The sequence below is a fragment of the Orcinus orca genome, chromosome 11 (assembly GCF_937001465.1).
Source record: "Orcinus orca chromosome 11, mOrcOrc1.1, whole genome shotgun sequence".
In the NCBI taxonomy this organism is placed as follows: domain Eukaryota; kingdom Metazoa; phylum Chordata; class Mammalia; order Artiodactyla; family Delphinidae; genus Orcinus; species Orcinus orca.
This window is the reverse complement of record NC_064569.1, coordinates 87,481,935-87,506,078: the sequence shown is the minus strand read 5'-3', so window position 1 is coordinate 87,506,078 and position 24,144 is coordinate 87,481,935. Positions and strand designations below refer to the sequence as shown.

Genomic DNA, 24,144 nt, shown 5'->3' with positions numbered 1-24,144 from the left:
ATGAAAACCAAAAAAAGGGGTTTTGCTCTTTTACTATGGAGAAAGAATGGCAGAGCCAGATTCTACCCAGAAACCATTCCCCCTTCTCTGTTACACAGAGAAGGATTTACAATCATTTTCCATTCAGTTAAATGCTGTGACTCTTTGAAATCCTATATTAGAAGCTTCCTCTAACTAGTCTTCCTACTTCCAGTCTCACACCCCCTCCATTCCTGGTTCCACACAACTGCCTGTTATATCTTTGATATTCTTTTTTTTTTTAATTTTATTTTATTTGGCCACGCTGCAAAGCATGTGGGATCTTAGTTCCCCAACCAGGGATTGAACCCGTGTTCCCTGCATTGGGAGCACGGAATTTTAACTACTGGACCGCCAGGAAAGTCCTGCTGTTATACCTTTGTAAAGCAAAAAATATGATGTTACCACCTTCCTGGATAAAACCTCTAAAATCTCCCCCAAAGGCTAAAGCTCAAGTTCTAAAACAGGGCCTAAAGGAATCTTCATTTTGTCGCACCTGCCTTCTTTCCCAAATTCATCTCCTATTACTCCTGTGCATTGTGGGTTCCTCACACTTTGAACTAGTCTCTTTTCTGTACATACCAACGCTGCTTCCCACTCCTCTGTTGTCTTAGGTAAAGACTTTCTCTGACTTTCTCCACACCAACCAATCACTCTTCAGGTTGCTGCAGTACCTGGCACATTCCTCTCATATGGTGCTTACCATAGTATCCTACAATTATTCCTTTGTATGGAGAAGTCCACAAGACAGTGTATTCACCATACTGAATTCACAGACAACACAAATATTTGGCCTTCCATTAAACATTTATGGGGTACCTACTATCTGTAAGGTACTTTGTTGAAACACTGGGGATCCAAAGATGAAGACAAGATTTCTGACCTAAAGAAACTCAATGTCTAGAATAAAAGTTTGATAAACAAAAAGTTACAACATAGCAAATGTCAAAAGTATTAACAGAGATAAGTAACAATGGTACAAAGCAGAGAATGATGAACTCTACCTCAGATGATCTTCACACAGATGTTGCTTAAGGTGATCTTCAAGAATACATAAAGCTCACTATGCTAACAAAGATGGGAGAGGCATTCCATGCAAAAGGAACAGCATCTGCAAAGCTATGGAGATATGCCAAGGAACAGTGCAGTATAATCATGCAAGAGTAAAGAATTTAGTGTGATTAAGCAGAAAGTGCAGGGTAGGGAGTGGATTTCGGATACACTATAGAGGTAGGCCATGGAGGTAAAATTTAGATTTTACCATGTAGGTGACAGGGAGTCACTGCAAGTTTTATAAGGGGGAATGACAATATTATACATGTATTTTAGAACAGTCCTTTTCTTAGCCCTGTGTAAGACAGAATGAACAAAACCTGACCAGAAACAGAAGGATAGGATTATTTTAGTAGTTTATTAAGAGAGACACAGATTTGGAAATCCCCCCAAAGCAGGGTGAAGCAGAAGCCAAGTGAGGGGAAGAGACGGCTCAGGAAGCAATGCAAAGTGAAGATGGGGCCAGAGAGAGCTTTATGGAATGCTGGCAAGTCGATGTGGACAAAGATACAAGTTAGCAACTCAGACTGAAAAGAATGAACAGAGAGGTAAGCTCAAAGGAAATCTAAGAGTGTGTTGTAGCACCGAAAAAACGACAGTGGTCAATTGTGTCAATCGTTATGAGAGATGTTATACAATAAAGACTAAAAAATACACATTCCTTTTGAAAAGTAGTTAATTTGTGACCTTCCTGAAAGCATTTTCAGTGGCATCTGGGGAGTGGGGAATGGTGGAAAAGCCTTACTTGCAGCAAGTTGAAGCCTGAGTGGGTAATGAAGATACTGAAAAGAAGAACAAATCAGTCTTTCAAGATGCTAACATGTGAAGGCAGTGACATGAAGATGTATATAGATTGAGGAAAACATAGGGAGTTAACAAACAAAAGAACAGAGGGTAACAACTGAGGAAGCAAGTCTTCTGAGAAGACAGGAAGGGAAAAGATCATCAGGAGAGGGAGACTGCTTAGCTCCAAGCTAAAGAGACGCCTATTCCTCTGAGACTGAAATAAATGAGACAAAAGTAAGCGTGTAACGGTGTGGGGCTATGTGCTGAGACAGTTCAAGCCTTATTTATCTCTTCAACTCAGCTCCTTCCCTACCACAACGCCTAGCACACACTGGGAGTTAATAAATGTGTTAAAAGGCGGGGGCTAGGGAGGAGGGGAATACCCCAAAAAGGCAGGGGGTTGTTTTACAAATTATTTTCTTTTATTAAACTATGTAAGGCTTGTCTTTAGGACCCCTTATAAAGTACACAATTTGCAGGGCAGGTAATAAGAATTTAGTTTTGTCAGCGCTCAACAAAACAAGTCGGTAGCATGAGCACAAGTTAACCTGTGGGTTGCTATCAGTTGGAGATGTAGTTTAGCCTGGCACAGATGGCACTTGGATGGCTTTTTCTGTGCCAAGTCTTCCATAAAATTTTGGTCTTTGTATCTTGCCCCATTTCAATTTTCCTTTTTAATCTTGTCTCTGTGTTCCTAACCCAATTTGATTGCTATTTGCTGTCTCTACTTAGTGGTCTGAACTTTGTGCCTTGGTCATGGTACCTTAACTTTCAAACTCAGCTTTGAATATCTTTAAGAGGAAAGTTCAGTCACTCTGATAAATTATCTTAAATTTATTTCATTTTGATATAATCTGCCTCCAAACCCAACCCAAACTCTAAAATCTGATGACTTATGAGTTGAATATGGACTATAAAATTTTTTGGCGGGTGGGAGGCAGAAGGTTTTAAATTAGAATTAGTTGACAGCATTTAAAAACTCTCCTGAAAAATCTAGGTGATTTGGTAACATTGGCCACATGCTCCTTCATGGTAACAATCAGCTGGAGCTAAAGAGCAGCAAGGTCCCTTTTCCAGTCTCCCACATTCCCCTTGTTCCTCCACTCCCAACCCACGATCTCCCCAACAATTAGCTAAGTGTCAGTTTTCATTTATCATCTTATGTTCTGTTCATCTGACTTACTTTATTACCAGCCTGGCACTTTGTAGGCATCTGAGTTTGTAATCCTTGATAAAGAAAGTAAATAATAGGAGGGCAGAGACCTTGCTTATCTTGTATACCTTTGTATCCCCAGGGTCTAGCTCAAAAAGTATTTGTTGAATAAGCAAGCTTTTATTTCAGAAGAATACTTTTACTATTAAAATCAAACTAGAAGGAAAAGAAGTTGAATATATATAGAATTGTTAAAGATCAAATGAAAAAGATACAATTTTGCTAATATGGGTTTGGGGCTCAAAGTTAGGACTATGACACCTCAAATACTGGGTCCCAGGGGGAACAAAGCTAACCATTTCAAATTAAAAACAATTAACAGATTCATTTATCAATGTATATACCATACTTGTTATAACACCAACTCATTAGTAAGGTGATTGATTATATTTATATATATAATTTATGTATTTAGATATGTAAAATTATTTAGATATGTAATTTATGTATTTAGGTATGTAATATATATTTAGATATGTAATTATGGAAGAAATAAACTTCATTTTTCCCCTCTTAAAAATTTTACATGTACACATGCTCATTGTAGAAAAATTATACAATACAGAGAACTAAAAAAAGTCACCAGTCATTCTACCACTTAGAGGTAACAATGGATAAGATTTTGATGTATGTATATTTTGATAAATACTTTTTGATGAATGGATACATATGTGTGGTTTAGATTTACATGTATGTGTGTGTATATATGATCATACTTTAAATACAGCTAATTTCTGATCTCAGAAAAATCGATTTAATTCAGCCAGTATTTGCAGACTACTATATGCAAGGCATTATTCCAGTCAATGTCAAGATGTAATATCTTTTTTCATAGTCATGAAATAACTGAATTGTTTAAAAGAGCAGCTGTTAAATAAACTAGTCTATGAGAACAGCTGAAGATAATTACAGTTGACCCTTGAACAACACAGGGGTTAGGGGTGATGGCCCTCCGTGCAGTTGAATATCCTCCTATAACTTTACAGTTGGCCCTCCATATTTTCAGCTCCACATCCGTGGACTCAACTGACTATGGATTGTGTAGTACTGTAGTACATATTTATCAAAAAAGAATCTGCAGGGCTTCCCTGGTGGCACAGTGGTTAAGAATCCGCCTGCCAATGCAGGGGACACGGGTTCCAGCCCTGGTCTGGGAAGATCCCACATGCCACGGAGCAACTAAGCCTGTGCGCCACAACTACTGAGCCTGTGCTCTAGAGCCCGTGACCCACAACTACTGAGCCTGCGTGCTGCAACTAATGAAGCCCACGCATCTAGAGCCCGTGTTCCACAACAAGAAAAGCCACCACAATGAGAAGCCTGAGCACCGCAACAAAGAGTAGCCCCTGCTTGCTGCAACTAGAGAAAGCCCGCGTGCAACAAAGACCCAACGGCAGCCAAAATAATAATAATAAATAAATAAAATTTAAAAAAAAAGAATCTGCATATAAGTGGACCTGGGCAGTTCAAACCCATGTTGTTCAAGGGTCAATTGTATTATGAGAGGAAATATGGCAGAATGGAAACACAGCTCTACTGCATGAGCTTGGATAAGACCCTTCCCTCACTTATGACATTGAAATAATAATAATGTTTACCTTAGAGAGTCCTTATGAGAATTAAATGAGATTATGGCATAGAATGTTTGGCACATGAATACATAATAGTTGTGTTTATTATCACTGTAATGATATTGATCAAATTATGTTGCTAATATACCATCTTAACAGTAACTGAAGTGGTTGTACCAGTTAATCAGAAATGAAGTTTAAGAATTCAATGAATGTGGACTTCCCTGTTGGCGCAGTGGTTGAGAGTCCATCTGCCGATGAAGGGGACACAGGTTCGTGCCCCAGTCTGGGAAGATCCCACATGCCGCGGAGCGGCTAGGCCCATGAGCCATGGCCGCTGAGCCTGCGCGTCAGGAGCCTGTGCTCCGCAACGGGAGAGGCCACAACAGTGAGAGGCCCGCATACCACAAAAAAAAAAAAAAAATTCAATGAATGCAACTCAATAACAAAAATCCCCAAATAATTCGATTAAAAATTAGACAAAGGACCTGAATAGACACTTTTCCAAAGGCATACAGATGGCCAACAGGTACGTGAAAAGGTGCTCGGCATCACTAATCATCAGGGAAATGCAAGTCAAAACCACAATGAGAGATCACCTCACACCTATTAGGATGGCTTTTATCAAAAAACAAGAGATAACAAGTGCTGGCGAGGATGTGGCAAAGATGGAACCCTTGTGCACTGTTAGTGGAAAGGTAAATTGGTGCAGCTACTATGGAAAACACTATGGAGGTTACTAAAAAAATTAAATATAGAACTACAATATAATCCAGCATCCCACTTCTGGGTATATATCCAAAGGAAATGAAATCAGAATCCCCATGAGATATCTCAACTCTCATGTTCATTGCAGCATTATTCACAATAGCCAAGATATGGAAACAAGCTAAGCGCCTATCAACAGATGAATAAAGGAGGTGTGTGTGTGTGTATATGCATGCACGTGTATGCACGCGCGCGCGCACACACACACACACACACACACACAGTTGACCCTTAAGGAACGCTAGGGTTAGGGACGCCTACCCTTCACGCAGTCAAAAATCTGTGTATAATTTGATAGTCTGATCTCTGATTTTGTGGTTCCACATCCACAGATCAAACTAACTGTGGGTCCAACCTACTATGGATCATGTCGTACTGTAGTGTGTATTTACAGAAAAATATCCACATCTAAGTGAACCCGAGCAGTTCAAACTTGTGTTGGTCAAGGGTCAACTGTATATAAAATGAATATTATTCAGCCATGACAAAGGAAATCCTACTATTTGCAACAACATGGATGAACCTAGAGAACATTATGCTAAGTGAATAAGCCAGACAGAGAAAGGCAAATACTGTAGATCTCACTTATATGTAGAATCTGAAAAAAAAAAATCAAACTCATAGAAACAGAGAGTAGAACAGTGGTTACCGGGGAATAGAGGGTAGGGAAACAGGGAGATCTGGTCAAAGGGTACAAGTTATAAGATGAGTAAGTTCAGTTGTAAGATTAATAAGTTCTGGGGATCTAATATACAGCATGATGACTATAATTAATAATACTTTATTATACACTTGAAATTTGCTAAGAGAGTAAATATTAAGTGTTCTCACACCACACACACACACACACACACACACACACACGTAACTATGTGAGGTGGTGAATGTGTTAATTAACCTGACTGTGGTAATCATTTCACAATGTATATGTGTATCAAATCATCATGTTGTATACTTTAAATATATATAATCTTATTTGTCAATCATACCTCAATAAAACTGGCAGGGGAGAAAAAAATTCAACTGACTGAAGATTTTGAGAGAAGTGAGTGAAGTTTTTCATTTCTAAGTTATCTCTCTCACAAAACTAGGGTACTTAAAAAAGTATAATATAAAATCTGCTTATTTGGGACTTTTACACTAGCACTTTTATAAACTAGGAGATGAAGAAAGAAATAGTAAGAATATCTGAATAACTTGGTTAAAGTTCCTTGTTTAGAGAACTTTTGTAGAGCAAAATAATCCATATAATTTTTTTTTTTTTTTTTTTTGGCGTTACGCGGGCCTCTCACTGCTGTGGCCTCTCCCGCCACGGAGCACAGGCTCCGGACGTGCAGGCTCAGCGGCCATGGCTCACAGGCCCAGCCGCTCCGCGGCATGTGGAATCCTCCCGGACTGGGGCACGAACCCGTGTCCCCTGCATTGGCAGGCGGACCCTCAACCACTACCAGGGAAGCCCTAATCCATATAATTTAAGGAAATATTTTAAATTGTTAGATGTATCTCAGAAGACAATCACTTTATACATACTTGTAAAATAGTATTTATTATAGTATAGTTACTTTTTAGTTTCTCTCTACTTCTGTCTTACCCTCATCTCAAGGGTAAGAGGTATATCTTATGCATTTATTGATTAAAGAACTTAATGAAGAAACCAAAACTCCATAGCTTTAATTCCAAGAGGAATTAAAAAGTGGAACTAACTCAGGCCTTTGCCTGGTCATCAGGATATTAGCACCTGAATTATTTAAGCAGATTTTTCAGAATGGCTCCAGGTCCTGACTCATCAAGATTAAGAAGCCTGGGTTAAGGAGACAGAAGGCAAAGTTTAAACGTGAGTGTGTTTGGTAGTGTATCTGCCTGCATGTCTCAATGAATTCAGAAGCATATAGAAAATGTTTTTAAATTATTACTTTTTATTATCTGCTCAAGCCCTCTAATGGAACACATAAGAGAATAAGCTCTGAAAAGAGTGGAATGAGATGGCCACTAATAACAGAAACATTTCTCAAATTCCCTCAGAAAGATGAAAAAGTAGAGGGCAAATAGAGTTTAACCTACCTCTCTCTTTGCAAAGGACAAAAAGGAATTCAGCAGCAATTTGCTTGACTCCCAGGTCAACATGTGTCATGAGGCGCACCAGCTTATTTCTCACAGTTGAGCCAACTTCAGGTCGATTTGTCACATCCCTCAATGGTGGTAAAACCTAATGGCACAAATGCAAAACCATCATCAATCGTTTAAGTATTAGAGTAAGCGAGAATGGTACCAACCGAGCTTAGTTTTTTAAGAGTAGAAAAAACATTAAAAACTAAATAGCTTTGCTTCCAAATAGAATAAAGCTAAACAAAAAACAAACCTCAAATAATTTCATGCCTGTAATGAAATTTCATTTGAAGTGAAACATCTCTTCACTGTACCACCATGATATATTCAAACCCATTCCTGAGTTTTTACTCATCTCAGCACCTGGAATGCCCCTGCTGCCTCTATCAAAATCCATGTTAAAGTTGGGTCAAATTTCTCTTTCTTCCTTAATACCCTGACTCATATTGATTTTTCCCTTCTTTTAATTCCTGCAGCATTTTCATTGTTTACTAAAAAATACCAAAAACCCTGTACATATGTTTTCTAGTTGTTTTATTTTATAATAAAATGGTTATTAATTATTGAGTACTTCTTATGTGCTAGTTGCTGTAATAGATGATATGCATACATTCTCTATAATCAACCCTCACAGGAACCTTGCAAACGAGGTAGTAACATCACTATCACCCCTATTTTATAGACTGATCCTCAGAGGAATTACATAACTTGCTTGGTTTATCTGTTTGTTTGCTCACTCACTCACCCATCCATGCATCCACCCAGACCCCTCCTCTTTTGGTTCTCCACACTGGTTGCTTCATCTTAGCCTCTGTGCCAGTTCTCTTTTATCCTTTTGTGTTTAAGTGCTGGAATATTCAAGGGTTAAGTTCTTGGGCAACATTTCTTTACTATTTTCACTCTCTATTGGTGATCTCATCCAGTTTTACGGCTTTGTATGGTCTCTATTTACTGATAACTCCCTAAAGTATATGTCTATCTTGATTTCTTCCATGACCTCCAGACTTTTATAGGCTTCTCAAATTTAGCATGTCCTAAGCAGAATATTGAAGCTCCCAACAAAGCTGTTCCTTCTACAGTTTTCCATCTCATTAAATAGCAAGTCTGTTCTTCCAACTGTTTCCTGCAAACACCTTGGAAACAGCCTTGATTCCTCTCTTTCACATCCCACATCCAATCCATCAGCAAATTATTCTGGCTCTACCTTTGAATTATATCCATAACCCAACAACTTCTCACTATCTCCTCTAGTATTACCAAATTCAAGCTACCAATATTTCTCATCTGAACTATTACCACAGTCTCCTAAGTCATCCCTGCTTCCATCCTGGTCCTTCTATGATCTATTACATAGCAGCTAGGATGATCCTTTGAAAGTCAGATCATGTCACTCCTCTTCACAAAGTCCTCCAGTTCCCATGGCTTCTCATCTCACTCATAGTAAAAGATGAGGTCCTTCCAAATTCCTTAAGTTTCACATAATGTGGCTTCCTGCTTCTTTTCTGACTTAATTTCTATTATATTCCTTGCTTACACTGCTATAGTCTCACAAACCTCCATGGAACTCTTTATACTCACCGAGCACTTTCCTACCTCATGGTCTTTGCATTTGCTGTTCCCTCTGCCCAGAAACTCTTTTTCTGGAAACTGGCTTGGCTCATTCCCTTACTTTCTTCAGGTCTCTGTTCAAATGTTATTTATAGGAAGACATTCCCTGACCACCCTATATAATTAACCTTCAGCATTCTCTTTTTTTAATCCCCCTACCTCTGCTTTAATCTTCCTCACAGCACTTATCACCACCTAACACAGTATATATTTCTTTCTTTATTGTCTGCCTTCTTCCACAAGTCAGTTCCATGGGGGCAGGGATTTCTTTCTCTTTTGTGTACTGCTCTCAGTGGCCGGCATATTACAGGTTTCGACAAATATTTGATGATTGAAGGAAGAATGAATTAATTCAAGTAACTTTTTAAAAGTGCCTTCTATAAGCTAGGCACTATGCTAGGAAATGAAGATAGACACAAAGTCAAATTATAATTTACTATACCAGACTCTTTATGTGTATATTATTTTTTATTTAATCCATTCAGCTGACTTCCTTCCTTCCTTATCTCTTTCTATACGGAGTACCTACCATGTATCAGGAGGTACTGGAGGCCCTGGAGATACAGCTGTGAAAAAAACCCGGAAACTAAATCTCAGAAAACTGAGTAATCTACCCAAAGTGTTTATAGAATCCATGTTTCAATATCTCTGGTAGGATAGAGCAAAATGCTCTTTGTGATTATCTCCCATTTCTAGAGGAATGAGACATGTAACAAATGATTTCATGTGGTATGTACCTACAGTTCCAGAGTATAGTATCTATTAATAAAGGTTATCACACAAAAATTTTCTTAGCTATGTTTTGGGTTCCTTAACAAGTTTTTGAAGTGAAATTTTATAGTCTTCATTGTTACATATCACGCCCTAACTGCATATGTATGGAGCATTTCTATTTCCCCCCAAATACTACCCTCCATTAAATTTTTTCTTTTCTTTGAGAAATCTTGTCCAGTTCCTCTTTCAAATCCATAGCATCTTCATCTCTTCTATTAGCCTCTCCAGATGAATCCAATCTGAATCAGTAATTTCTACCATCTGTTCTCTTTCTACCTGCCCAAATACTGAATACTCAAGACCAATTTACTTTGGGTATGCACGACTTGGATTTAATCAGGAATTAACTATGGGGCACAATAATTAATTAGCCATGGTTCCATTTACACTATTATCAAAGTTAATCATCTGTTACTTTAAGTTCTGCCCTTCTTGATCCTCATAGTCTATAGTGCATCTTCCTCAGAAAGAAAGTGGATTTCTGTATCGTGCCTTGTATCTTTCTTTAGTTATCTTTTACTTGTCATGTCTCCTTCTTTATCTGTACTGTAGTATTTCTTTGAGGATAAGGAGTGGGTCTCACAATCTTTTGTATCTACATAATGTATAGTCCAAGACCTTCATATAAATAATCTGTTTAACAAACAGATTTTAGGGGGGCTATCCTGGTTAGAGATGGCAAAATCTAAACAGTTTAGTTGAACGTGGATCTCCTCTGTGAAAAAGCTAAAATATAGAACACAAAGTATTTTCATTTATTATTCTCCACCAAGTCCTCCTAGTCATGATAGAATGTCTTAAAATAATCAAACTTGGAAATGACCTTAACTCATCAATTAACTAATTTATTTTGCTTAAATGATTATTCATGCTTTGATGGTAGCTAGTCTTCCAATAGACTATAAATTCTTCAAAGATAAGAGTCCCTACTTTCTAATTTCTCCTTATCAGCAATATCTATTAATGTGCTCTACACACAGTAAAGTGCTTATTAAATCTTGACCATAAACATATGGGGGAAAATGAACCTAGTTAATTTATTAAGAGAAATTCTATACGGCAATAAGTGAACAATGGGGTGAATGATGGTACCATGTAGTGAATGAGGAAAGAAGGAGAAGACAGGGTGGGGAGGGATGGGAAATCAAGAGATTAGTTTGGGATACGTTAACTTAAGATACCTACTACACATCCAAGGGGAGGAGATGAGTAGGCAGTATGTTATATAAGTCTGGAGCTTAGGGGACAGGTCAAGGGTAGAGACAGAAATTTGCGAGTCATCAGTGAATAGATGACTTTCAAAACCATGGCTGTTGAATGAGACCAACAAGAGAGTAGAAATGGAGACAAAGATAATATTGCCTTGGGGAGCTCAAACACTGCAAAGAAGAAGTTCCCTGTTGTGTCCTAGACACCAAGTGAAGAAGGTACTTCAAGTAGGAGAGAATACTTAATTACATCAAAATGTTACCGGGGAATAAAAAAAAGATTTGAGAACTATTAGATTTGGCAATATCGGGTTGATGATGTTTGACAAACACCTTTGTAGTAGAGTGAAAAGCATGAAAACCTAATTACAGTGGGTTCAGAAGAGAATCAAAATGAGTAAAAGGAAGAGAGTGGGTGAGCACAGAAAACTCTCCTGAGGAACACTGCATAAAGAAGAGAAGAGAAATGGAGAGGCAGCTTGAGAAGTGGGATTAAGGGAAGGTTTTTCTGCTTTTAAGATGGAAGATGTGTTTGGGTGCAGACAAAAATGATCCAGTACATTAAAAAAAAAAAGATTAATATAAGAAGAAAGAGAGGGAGTAAATGCAGGAGCAAAGTTCTTGAGGTGAGAGGGAAAGGTATCCAGGATATGAGTGCAGAGGCTGGCCACAGAAGGAAGCAGGGACAATTCATCCCTTGTGATAGAGCGGGGAGACATAGGACATGGGGGTACAGATAGATGCAGACAGACAGTAGATGCAGAGGTAGAAAGATGACTTCTTACCATGAACTCCAACTACTACCATCTTACTCCGAACCTTCATCATCAGCTCTCTTTTGGGCTGGTCTCCTCACATCTACTCACACTCCTTTAGTCTATCTTATATATAGTAGCCAGAATATCTTTCAATATAAATGAGGTCACATCACGTCCCTTCTCAGAACAGTCCAATGCTTTCCCTTCTCACTTAGAAGAAAATCAAAATTCCTGTACAACCTTACATTATTTGGTTCTTGCTTACCTCTTTTACTTCATCTACCACTCTCCCCCTCGCACAATGTTCTCCAGCCTTCTTGCTTTTCCTTAAGCATACCAAAGCATCCTCTCATCCAGGGACTTTGAATTCGTTCTGTCTGGTACATTCCTCTTCCAGAATATTCTCAGAACTATTCTCAGAGAATATCCTCTTCCAGATATTCTCAAAGATCCTTTCCTTACTTATCCAAGTTTCTGCTCAAATGTCATTTCCTCAGAGAGGTTCTTCCTTATTCCCTTAAGTTTTCCCTTCCCCTGTATCTTTCTTCCGAACAGTTATCACTACTTGCCATTGTATCATATATTTATTTACTTTTTGTCCTCCTACAATAAGGGAAACTCCACAAAGCAAAGACTTCATTTGTATTTCAATGCTTAGAATACAGCACACAGATCTCAATAAATATTTGTTGAGTAAATGAATGAATGACTAAAAAAAATAGACCGGGTCACTTATTTCTGGATTAGGAAGATTTCAAAGATTTAACACTAACTTTTTTGAGTTTCTGACATTCTGAAAGAAAATGACTGTGATAGAATTTGACTCATTAATTTTATGTTAAAAAAACACATATAAGATTAACTTTGAGATGTTAATATGCATTAAACAGTTACCTGATCTTTGAGAAATTTTCTGATGTTTCGATGGGCTCGGGAACATTCTGTTAATAAGCTGAGAACTGGAGTTAGACCCTCTCTATAGCTGCTTCCCTACAAAGAAAACCATACATGCTGCATTAGTTTAGTTTCTAACAGTTTACTTTTCTTCATATAACTGAGTATATTAATACTCTTTTTTTGAGAGGGAGACACCTTTATGTTACCAAAGCTGTACAAACTATTTTAAAAATTATTTTCCTAAAAATATTTCCATTTCATTAGTTATCTTCATGTTTACTAACGCCCATTTTTATCCTTCCTGGATTTTTCTACATTTTTTAGGGTCCTCACTGGCTCAGCAAATGGGCTTAAACAAGGCGAAGGTTTTGATGACCAACCCATCCTAACTTGCTGCCTTTTAATACAGATACTCGACAAAGCAAGTGACAGAAAAGAGAAAATAAGCAGCTTACAACAAATGGAAAGTTGACAAATTTCTTTTAAAGATGTCTTTTAGGTGTTATGGAAAGTAGTTATCAAGTTTTGGGGGGGAGATATTTTTACTTCTAGAACTTACAAAATACCTACATAGAAAAGTAATTACTTTTTCCTTTGTTTTCAGGCTCTAGTCACAATTTTGGTGTCGCATCAACACAATTTTCAGCTTTAAACAAATAAATTCACTTGGTTTCAGCAATTTATCATTTACTACAGTAAAATGCTTTCTGGAGTATAAATAATTGTTCAAGATGTCAGCTATAAAAAAAGAGCTTAGATTCAAAAATCACATCCTGTGATGCCTGTATGTGTGTACAATTACATTCTTTAGAAGCATCTTCTCAATTTTATCAGTCTTACCTTGTCTATTCTCTTCTCCATAAAACTAAGTAAAACATGAATGGCCTCCATATTCATACCATTGTATACCATGGTATTATTTTTCAAAACTGTTTCTTTCTCAGCTGTTTTATCACTGGGCAGTTCATCTAGCGTCGTTGCTTCTGGGGCTGTTTCTTCATGGGTTAATGGACAAATGAGAACATCCAAACAAGAGACTGGAACATTGCTTAAAAGGTTGACTGCATTGCTGAAAAGCAATTTAAAAAGACAATATTTTAATTTGACTGACTAGTCCTTTAAAACACAAACATAATAAGTTCAGAAGTGACTTTTAGGAGTCAATTAAAATTCTTCTTTTTCAAAATGAGCCTTTAATATTATTTGGCATTTACTGACTAACAGAAAATAAAGAGAACTGTTTCAAATACGCACATGACAAATTAGAAAGAACAGATGTTAAATGGACACACAATCATATGATGTCATGTCACTTTCTGAAATGCTAAAATAGGAATTAGTGAGCTTTAACACTAGCTCTTTAATTTTATTATGATACAATACTAGATTTGCAGTTTTTCCTTGGGATTTTAAATCCTTTTGTGGATTCACTGATGTCTTATTATTCCTTAGATTACAACATAAAGCATTTGAGGAACACTGTATATAAGCAGCTTATCACAGAGGCAACAACATTAAAAACCAAATATTGTAGGATTAAATTTTGTCCTTTCTAGATACAGAAATACAATTTTTAGATCATCCCTTATTTCATAAGACATTTGCAGAAAATGGTAAATGGTGCTTTTTCTCCTGTCGTCCCAGATTTCTTTAAAAGAGGCCAACATAGCTACTTCAAATCTCTATCCCCCTAGGCCTTTCTATGTATTAATGAAATAATGAGCCTGGGATGCACACCAGTAGGGGGAACCCAAACCTTGTATTTTTTTTCCCTAAAAATCTTGTTCCATTCATTGCTCAGTGTATAAGAGATTAAAATTAAAATTGTTAGTGTTTGACACTAACAATTTAAAAATTAGACATGCTCTCAATTCATATATTTTCCTTCATGCATTATTTCATATTTTTTCTTTTAAAAGGAGAGGTGGTGTTCTGTGCTAACTGGATCTTAAAAGTCTGTGCCTCAGAACTTCCTGATAAACAACAATGGAGAGACAGGCATTACATTTCCTAGTGACAGAGAAGCAGATCTAAAAATAACTGCATCCTGACTAAAAATAAACTCTTGCAAATACAATTTAAAAGTCTAACCACTTGGAAACCAAATTCAGGGCTTAATCTAACTGATGCTGTCTTAATTTAGCCCATAGTAGTTCCTTTTAATTTAGATTATAGTGACACCCTCAAATATAAAACAAAATAAACAACAACAAAACAGAAATAAAATACAAAATATTTTCTCTCCTTTACCCTGAAGTGTGGCTGCATTTCCCCAAGAATGAATATTTCTTTTTTTTCTTTTTATATTACGGGAAAAAAAATTCATAAGAACTCAAAGTTGAAAAAGTAGACAATGGAGAACAATAACTGGTAATGTAAAGGGCACCAAAAAATCAGAACCAAGAACAAAAATAATTTAACAAGTCCTATAAATGAAAGGTTCCTGGTAAAATACAAGTTATTTGGTTGTCCCCACTAAGAATCTACTACTGCTGCTGCTGCTGCTATTACTACTACTACTATTCAACAATGTTTCTAATTTTGATTATTTGTAAATAATTGCAATTGGCTGAAATACGATGCTTTTCCCTCAAACTTTCCTTTAAAAATTTTTGCAAACATCTGTAGTTCCTTATCTATAGATAAATATATTGCACTTCTGACTTAAGCATTTGGAAACTTATTAAATATCATAGATTCACTGGGGTTAAAAGAAAAAAAAATAGAACTCCACCTTAGAATTACTTTCTAAAACTGTAAAAGCCACTTTGAAATGTTAGGTTTTTTTCAACACATAGAGCAATAGGCTGGAGTCCACCAGTAGTATGATTCTCTGAATCTACCATAGAGACCACACTGAAAAGTTTAAGGCAATGCATTTCATTACAAAGGAATGCTTCCCTTTAAATTCATTTAAAATAAGCAGTTTCCAGGAATTTCGTAAATTTAAGAAACCAAATGTAGAGTTTGATTCAACAAATATTTGGAGGTTTTAGGCTTTTCAAGAAAAGTTCCCATTTTCTCCTTTCTTATTAAACAACTGGGTTCCCAAACAACTACAAAATTAATTTTCTGGCTCACTGTGTTTGAGCTATTCTTTTTAAGTAAGGAAAGCCAGCTTTTTGAGCTGTCACTTCTCTGACAGTTTTATTTGTGGTAGAAGAGTGTATGAAATTCTCCAGCTACCAGGAAGTCAGTGACTATGCACAGATCTGCACAATGGTGTTTGCATTCCTACTCCAGGGGGTAGAAGTACTGTGTATATTACTCTCCCCTTTTCAGCTTCCTCGAGATCATTAATCACTGGGACATGACATCCTCCCACTCATACTCCCAGCCCCCTCCTGATATGCAGATTCAAAAGCAGGGCCTATTTAGAGCTCCTTAATGCTCTGATTAAAGCCTTGATAGCTGTGGGAGAAGGAAGGCAACCTAAAATCCAGGCCTGTATCAATCGAGGGGCTAAACAATTTAATACCAGATGACACTAAGGAGCATGATAACAGTACAAGCAGACCTACAGCTGTTGGCAAACTTTCCTGGTCAAATGTATCTTCTTTACATTTGGGGCTCACATATCGTTTTTCATGGCTGGAAAATCTACTTAAATGAACCTCAAGATCTCCAAAAGATTTTCACACGTAAATACCTAAGTTTACTTTAGTCTAACTCAGTTCAGTAATTATTTATTGATTACTTATGCCAGGAATTTTTTAGGCAGGTATTACGAAGAAAATAGAAATAAATCCCTGCCCTTCTGGAGCTTATTTTCTAGCATGTAGAGAACAGTCAATTAAAAGTAAACAAACAGGGCTTCCCTGACAGCGCAGTGGTTGAGAGTCCGCCTGCCGATGCAGAGGACACGGGTTCGTGCCCCGGGTCCGGGAAGATCCCACATGCCACAGAGCGGCTGGGCCCGTGAGCCATGGCCGCTGAGCCTGCGCGTCCCGCAACAGGAGAGGCCACAACAGTGAGAGGCCCGGGCGCACCGCCAAAAAAAAAAAAAAAAAAAAAAAGTAAACAAACAAAAGAAGTTAATTGAATAGAAGGTAGAAGGTGATAAATGGTCTGAGGGTAAAATTCAGGAGGTAAACAGGACATGTGAGTTGTAATTTTGAATAGGGTAGTCTGAACAACCTCACTGAGATGGTGTCATTTAAGCAAAGACTTAAAGGAAGTTAGGGAGTGAGCCCTGTGACTACATACGGAAAGGGCGTTCCAGGAAGAAGGGCAGGAGCAAAGGCCCCAGGGCAGGAGTAGTGGCATGTATGAAGAACTGCAATGAAGTTGGTGTGGCTGAACCACCACACACAGGGCGAGGAGTGGGACAGGAGCTCAGCTGGGTAACAGGGGGCCAGATTGGTTTTACAGGCTATTATTACTTTAGTTTTTATCCTGAATGAAATGGGGAACCACTACAGGGCTTGGCATAGTAATATACTCTATCCTTATGTTAAAAGGATCACTCTGGCTACTGTGTTGAGAACAACTAGTAGGATGTCAAAGGTGAGGAAGGCCAACCAGTTCGGGTGTTATTATAATAACTCAGGTGAATGAACACGGTGGTAACAGTGGTCAGATCTGGATACATTTTGAAGATTTCCTGATAGGCTAGTTGTGGGGTGTGAGAATCCACGGTTCTAGCCTTAGCAAGTGGAAAGCTAGAGTTGCCATAAATTGAAATGGGAAACACTGCAGGAGAAGCAACATTTTAGGGGAAGAGTAAGAGTGTAATCTTGGATATGTTAAGTTTGGAATGTCTGTTATACTTCCAAATGGAGATGTTAACAGGAAGTTAACTGTAAGAGTCAGGGAGATCAGGGAGGGAGATCTGGACTAGAGATATAAACTGAGGAGTCATTAGCATGTAGATGGTATTTAAAGACCAAGACTGGATTAGATCAGTAAAGGAGTGAGTGTGGATTGACAGATTATGAGAGATAGGCCTGGGGCACTCTACCATCCAGAGGCTGAGTGGGAGAGGAAGAAATTACAACTAGTGAGGTAGGAGGGAAACCAAGATAGGATGGTATCCTGGAAGAAAGTATATCAGTAAGAATGGAGTGATCACATGTGGTCAAATGATGTGGACAGATCAAGTGACTGGATTTAGAAACACAGAAGTGACCTTAATAATAGCCATTCTGGTGTAGTGGGACTAAAACCTGAGTAGACTAGATTCAAGAGAGAATAGTAGAAGAATCAGATAGTCGATACCTAGAGGAGGTTTACTGCAAAGGGCAAAAGAAGACTGGAACAGCAAATCCAGGTGGCAAAGTGTTAACCCATAGGGACCTGGTCATTGTTCTCTAAGTATGCTGTAGACATAGTCTCATTTCTGTATTTGTCCATGTTTTCTCCTGTTTAGAATGGTCTCATTCTTTAAGATTAGCTCAAGTCTCACTTTATTCTCAACAAATATTTACTATGCCTTGTACTAGATGCTAAGTATACAAAAATAAATAAAATATGCTCCTTTTCCTAAGAGAAGACAGCAGAACATAATTTGTAGAGCAATGGGTTGAATTCTAAGTTGCCTCCTAGAAATGTGTGCCTTGGGCAAATTACATGACCTATTCTAGGCCTTGGTGTCCTTAATTCTAAAGTAAAGGGAAATAAATTTATCCCATCAGGTTGATGTGAGGATTAAATGAAAAAAGGCATGCAAAGCACTCTGCCTGGTACATAGTAAATGGCAGCTATTAAGGAGCTTTTCAACAGGAGACATACTATACTATAGGAGGGAACAGCAAATATCTGGAAGAATGAGAGAATATGGTATCTGTGGGGAAATGAAAACAGGTTCCTAAGTCTAAAGCAAAGGACAAGGCCTCTAAAGGACAGGGCCTTAGTAGGCATAAGACAAAAAAAGTGTGTGTATGAGTGTGTAGAGTGGGGAAGGGGGATTATAAAGGGGATTGCCATGATGAGATACATGTTATGGCCAAATGGGTTACTGATGACCTTAAACCAGAGTTGTGCTGGCAAAGGAGTAGGTGCAGAAGCCAGAAAAACACATTTCCCAGATGCATTTGCGGATCATTAATAAATGCATAGTGACAAAATAAGTTTGCTCTTAATCATAAAGACAGAGGGGAGCCACAAGAGGATTCTAAGCAGAGTTACTTTTTGAAAAACAACTCTGCGTGCAGTGGAAAGGATGGACCAGTCTGTCAGGTTAGGTAAAACTTTCCTACAGGACAGAGCAGCTTGAGTTTAGAACTGGAGAAAGAAGGTGGTCTGACAGATCTGGGGTTAGGCGCTTGAACACTGGCAGGACAGGACAATTAGGGAGTAGAGGGAGATGAACCAAATGATGAACCAATGCTTTAGAATAGAGAGGGAAGAAAGGAAACCTTAAGGAGGCTTACAGGTAGGAGAAAAAGGAATCACCAGGGGACCAGAGGTCTGGATGAGGATGGAGAACAGGTACAGTATGAGTGAGGAAGACTTTCCTCATCATGCTAGACCATAGTGAGCATGTTATCTGAATTCTATTAGCAATTATTATTTGGATAATTAATTTACTGGGAAACTATGCAAAAACTATCTTGTGACATCTCTTCTATTCTTTTCTTGATTGTTATTTAACTTTTCATAATATTCATGTCTTGTTTCCCCATTTATACTCTATGTTCCTCCAGACTATGCACTATGGTGTGGAATCCTTCAGGAACCTAGCATGGTACTCAGCTATAGTTCAGATAATATCTGTTCACCTAGATAACTGTTGTTCACAGTGAGAATTAGGTTAAAGAGCTAAGAGTTTTAATAACAAAAAGAAAAAAACCCTCTCCCCAATCTCTCCGAACTCTCCTTTTTCTGTATACCTATATAAACTTGTTTATGTCTAACACAACACTCATCAAAACAAGTGCACTTATTCACTTAGCAGCCTCTTTTACCCCCTAGTTGGTGAGCCCTGGAGAACAAAGATTATACTGTATTCACCTTCGTTGCCTCTAGAGCTCAACATAGTGCCTAACACATAGTAAGTTCTCAGTTAATAAATATAAACCAAAATGAAATGGTTCAATTTTCAAACATTTTTTAGAAGTCTGCCATGTGTAAGACACGCTTACTTGTTTTACATTTTACATTTTGCAATATGTGTATCAAATCAACACACTGTACACCTTAAATGTATACAATGTTATATGTCAATTATGTCTCAATAAACCTAGAAAAAACAGACATTATGCTTAGCACTGTAATGAGGTGTCATTAGGTACTAAACTGTCCCCTTAAATATGTGAGATAAAATGAATTGGTTTAAACAAAGAACAACAAAAAAAAGCAGGGAGGTAAGTACTTTTTTTTTTCCATTTTTCAATTTTATTTATTTTTTTATACAGCAGGTTCTTATTAGTTATCCATTTTATACATTATTAGTGTATATATGTTAATCCCAATCTCCCATTTCATCACACCACCACCACCCCCACTTTCCCCCCTTGGTATCCATACATTTGTTCTCTACACCTGTGTCTCTATTTCTGCCCTACAAACCTGTTCATCAGTACCATTTTTCTAGGTTCCACATATATGCGTTAATATACGATACTTGTTTTTCTCCTTCTGACTTACTTCACTCTGTATGACAGTCTCTAGGTCCATCCACATCTCTACAAATGACCCAATTTCGTTCCTTTTTATGGCTGAGTAATATTCCATTGTATATATGTACCACATCTTCTTTCTCCATTTGTCTGTCGATGGGCATTTAGGCTGCTTCCATGACCTGGCTATTGTAAACAGTGCTGCAAAGAACATTGGGGTGAATGTGTCTTTTTGAATTATGGTTTTCTCTGGGTATATGCCCAGTAGTGGGATTGCTGGGTCATATGGTAATTCTATTTTCAGTTTTTTAGGAAACCTCCATACTGTGCTCCATAGTGGCTGTATCAATTTACATTCCCCCCCAATGGTGCAAGAGGGTTCCCTTTCCTCCACACCCTCTCCAGCATTTGTTGTTTATAGATTGTCTGATGATGCCCATTCTAACCGGTGTGAGGTGATACCTCATTGCAGTTTTGATTTGCATTTCTCTAATAATTAGTGACGTTGAGCAGATTTTCATGTGCTTCTTGGCCATCTGTATGTCTTCTCTGGAGAAATGTCTATTTAGGTCTTCTGCCTATTTTTGGATTGGGTTGTTTTTTTGATATTGAGCTGCATGAGCTGTTTATATATTTTGGAGATTAATCCTTTGTCCATTGATTTGTCTGCAAGTATTTCCTCCCATTCTGAGGGTTGTCTTTTCGTCTTATGGTTTCCTTTGCTTTGCAAAAGCTTTTAAGTTTCATTAGGTCCCATTTGTTTGTTTTTATTTCCATTACTCTAGGAGGTGGATCAAAGAAGATCTTGCTGTGATTTATGTCAAAGAGTGTTCTTCCTCTGTTTTCCTCTGAGAGTTTTACAGTGTCCAGTCTTACATTTAGGTCCCTAATCCATTCTGAGTTTATTTTTGTGTATAGTGTTAAGGAATGTTCTAATTTCATTCTTTTACATGTAGCTGTCCAGTTCTCCCAGCACCACTTATTGAAGAGACTGTCTTTTCTCCATTGTATATCCTTGCCTCCTTTGTCATAGATTAATTGACTACAGGTGTGTGGGTTTATCGCTGGGTGTGTGGGTTTATCTCTGGGCTTTCTATCCTGTTCCATTGATCTATATTTCTGGTTTTGTGCCAGTACCATATTGTCTTGATTACTGTAGCTTTGTAGTATAGTCTAAAGTCAGGGAGTCTCATTCCTCCAGCTCCGTTTTTTTCCCCTCAGGACTGCTTTGGCTATTCGGGGTCTACTGTGTCTCCATACAAATTTTAGGATTTTTTTTCTAGTCCTGTAAAAAATGCCATTTATAATTTGATAGGGATTGCATTGAATCTCTGGATTGCTTTGGGTAGTATAGGCATTTTCACAATATTGATTCTTCCAATCCAAGAACATGGTATATCTCTCCATCTGTTTGTATCAGCTTTACTTTCTTTCATCAGTGTCTTATAGTTTTCTGCATACAGGTCTTTTGTCTCCTTAGGTAGGTTTATTCCTAGGTATTTTATTCTTTTTGTTGCATAAATGGGAGTGTTTCCTTAACTTCTCTCTCAGATTTTTCATCATTAGTGTATAGGAATGCAAGAGGTTTCTGGGCATTAATTTTGTATCCTGCAACTTTACCAAATTCATTGATTAGCAGTTTTCTGCTGGCATCTTTAGGATTCTCTATGTATAGTATCATCTCATCTGCAAACAGTTACAGTTTTACTTCTTCTTTTCCAATTTGTACTCTTTTTACTTCTTTTTCTTCTCTGATTACCATGGCTGGGACTTCCAAAACTATGTTGAATAACAGTGGTGAGAGTGGTCATCCTTGTCTTGTTCCTGATCTTAGAGGAAATGCTTTCAGGTTTTCACCATTGAGAATGATGTTTGCTGTGGGTTTGTCATATATGGCCTTTATTATGTTGAAGTAGGTTCCCTCTATGCCCACTTTCAGGAGACTTTTTATCATAAATGGGTGTTGAATTTTGTCAAAAGCTTTGTCTGCATCTATTCAGATGATCATATGGTTTTTATTCTTCAATTTGTTAATATAGTGTATCACATTGATTGATTTGTGTATACTGAAGAATCCTTGCATCCCTGGGATAAATCCCACTTGATCATGGTGTATGATCCTTTTAATGTGCTGTTACACTCTGTTTGCTAGTATTTTGTTGAGGATTTCTGCATCAATATTCATCAGTGATATTGGTCTGTAATTTTCTTTCTTTGTAGTATCTTTCTCTGGTTTTGGTATCAGGGTGATGGTCGCCTCATAGAATGAGTTTGGGAGTGTTCCTTCCTCTGCAATTGTTTGGAAGAGTTTGAGAAGAATAGGTGTTAGCTCTCCTCTAAATTTTTGATAGAATTCGCCTGTGAAGCCATCTGGTCCTGGAATTTGTTGGAAGATTTTTAATCACAGTTTCAATTTCATTACATGTGATTGGTCTGTTCATATTTCCTATTTCTTTCTGGTTCAGTCTTGGAAGGTTATACCTTTCTAAGAATTTGTCCATTTCTTCCAGGCTGTCCATTTTACTGGCATAGAGTTGCTTGTAGTAGTCCCCTAAGATGCTTGGTATTTCTGCGGTGTCTGTTGTAACTTCTCCTTTTTCACTTCTAATTTTATTGATTTGAGTCCTCTCCCTCTTTTTCTTGATGAGTCTGGCTAATGGTTTATCAATTTTATCTTCTCAAAGAACTGGCTTTTACTTCTATAGATCTTTGCTACTGTTTTGTTTCTATTTCATTTATTGCTGCTCTGATCTTTATGATTTCCTTCCTTCTACTAACTTTGGGTTTTGTTTGTTCTTCTTCCTCTAGTTCCTTTACATGTAAGGTGAGATTGTTTATTGGAGATTTTTCTTGTTGCTTGAGGTAAGCATCTATTGCTATATACTTCCCTGTTAGAACTGCTCTTGCTGCATACCATAGGTTTTGGATTGTCGTGTTTTTGTTGTCCTTTGTCTCTAGGTATTTCCTGATTTCCTCTTTGATTTTTTCAGTGATCTCTTGGTTGAGTAGCGTATTGTTTAGCCTCCATGTGTTTGTGTTTTTTACGTCTTTTTCGCTGTAATTGATTTCTAATCTCATAGCATTGTGATCAGAAAAGATGCTTGGTATGAGTCCAATTTTCTTAAATTTACTGAGGCTTGATTTGTGACCCAAGATATGATCTATCATGCAGAATGTTCCATGTGCACTTGAGAAGAAAGTGTAATCTGCTGTTTTTGGATGGAATGTCCTACAAATATCAATTAAGTCTAACTGGTCTATTGTGTCACTTAAAGCTGTGTTTCCTTATTTATGTTCTGTTTGGAAAATCGGTCCATTGGTGTAAGTGAGGTGTTAAAGTCCCCCACTATTATTGTGTTACTGTCGATTTCCTCTTTTATAGCTGTTAGCAGTTGCCTTATGTATTGAGGTGCTCCTATGTTGGGAGCATATATATTTATAATTGTTATATCTTCTTCTTGGATTGATCCCTTGATCATTATGTAGTGTCCTTCCTTGTCTCTTGTAACATTCTTTATTTTAAAGTCTATTTTATCTGATATGAGTATTGCAACTCCAGCTTTCTTTTGATTTCCATTTGCACAGAATATCTTTTTCCATCCCCTCACTTTCAGTCTGCATGTGTCCCTAGGTCTGAAGTGGGTCTCTTGTAGACAGCATATATATGGGTCTTGTTTTTGTATCCATTCAGCAAGCCTGTGTCTTTTGGTTGGAGCATTTAATCCATTCACGTTTAAGGTAATTATCGATATGTATGTTCCTGTTACCATTTTCTTAATTGTTTTGGGTTTGTTTTTGTAGGTCCTTTTCTTCTCTTGTGTTTCC

The 24,144-nt window shown here is 37.6% G+C and overlaps 1 protein-coding gene across 9 annotated transcripts in view; it reads right to left on the bottom strand.

Moving 5' to 3' along the window:
• The window catches only part of RIC8B (RIC8 guanine nucleotide exchange factor B), a 121,238-nt gene that overhangs the window by 37,447 nt on the left and 59,647 nt on the right, over nucleotides 1–24,144 (bottom strand). For all 9 annotated transcript variants that reach the window (XR_004483087.2, XR_007470107.1, XR_004483088.2 and 6 more), the window contains exons 5-7: nucleotides 13,601–13,829; nucleotides 12,758–12,853; nucleotides 7,471–7,615 (exon numbers count right to left, since the gene is read on the bottom strand). Coding sequence is in view for 4 of the 9 variants with exons in the window: in XM_049694416.1 (XP_049550373.1) it covers nucleotides 7,471–7,615; nucleotides 12,758–12,853; nucleotides 13,601–13,829 (470 nt within the window). In the remaining 5 variants the exon portion in view is untranslated. The remainder of the gene's footprint in view (nucleotides 1–7,470; nucleotides 7,616–12,757; nucleotides 12,854–13,600; nucleotides 13,830–24,144) is intronic.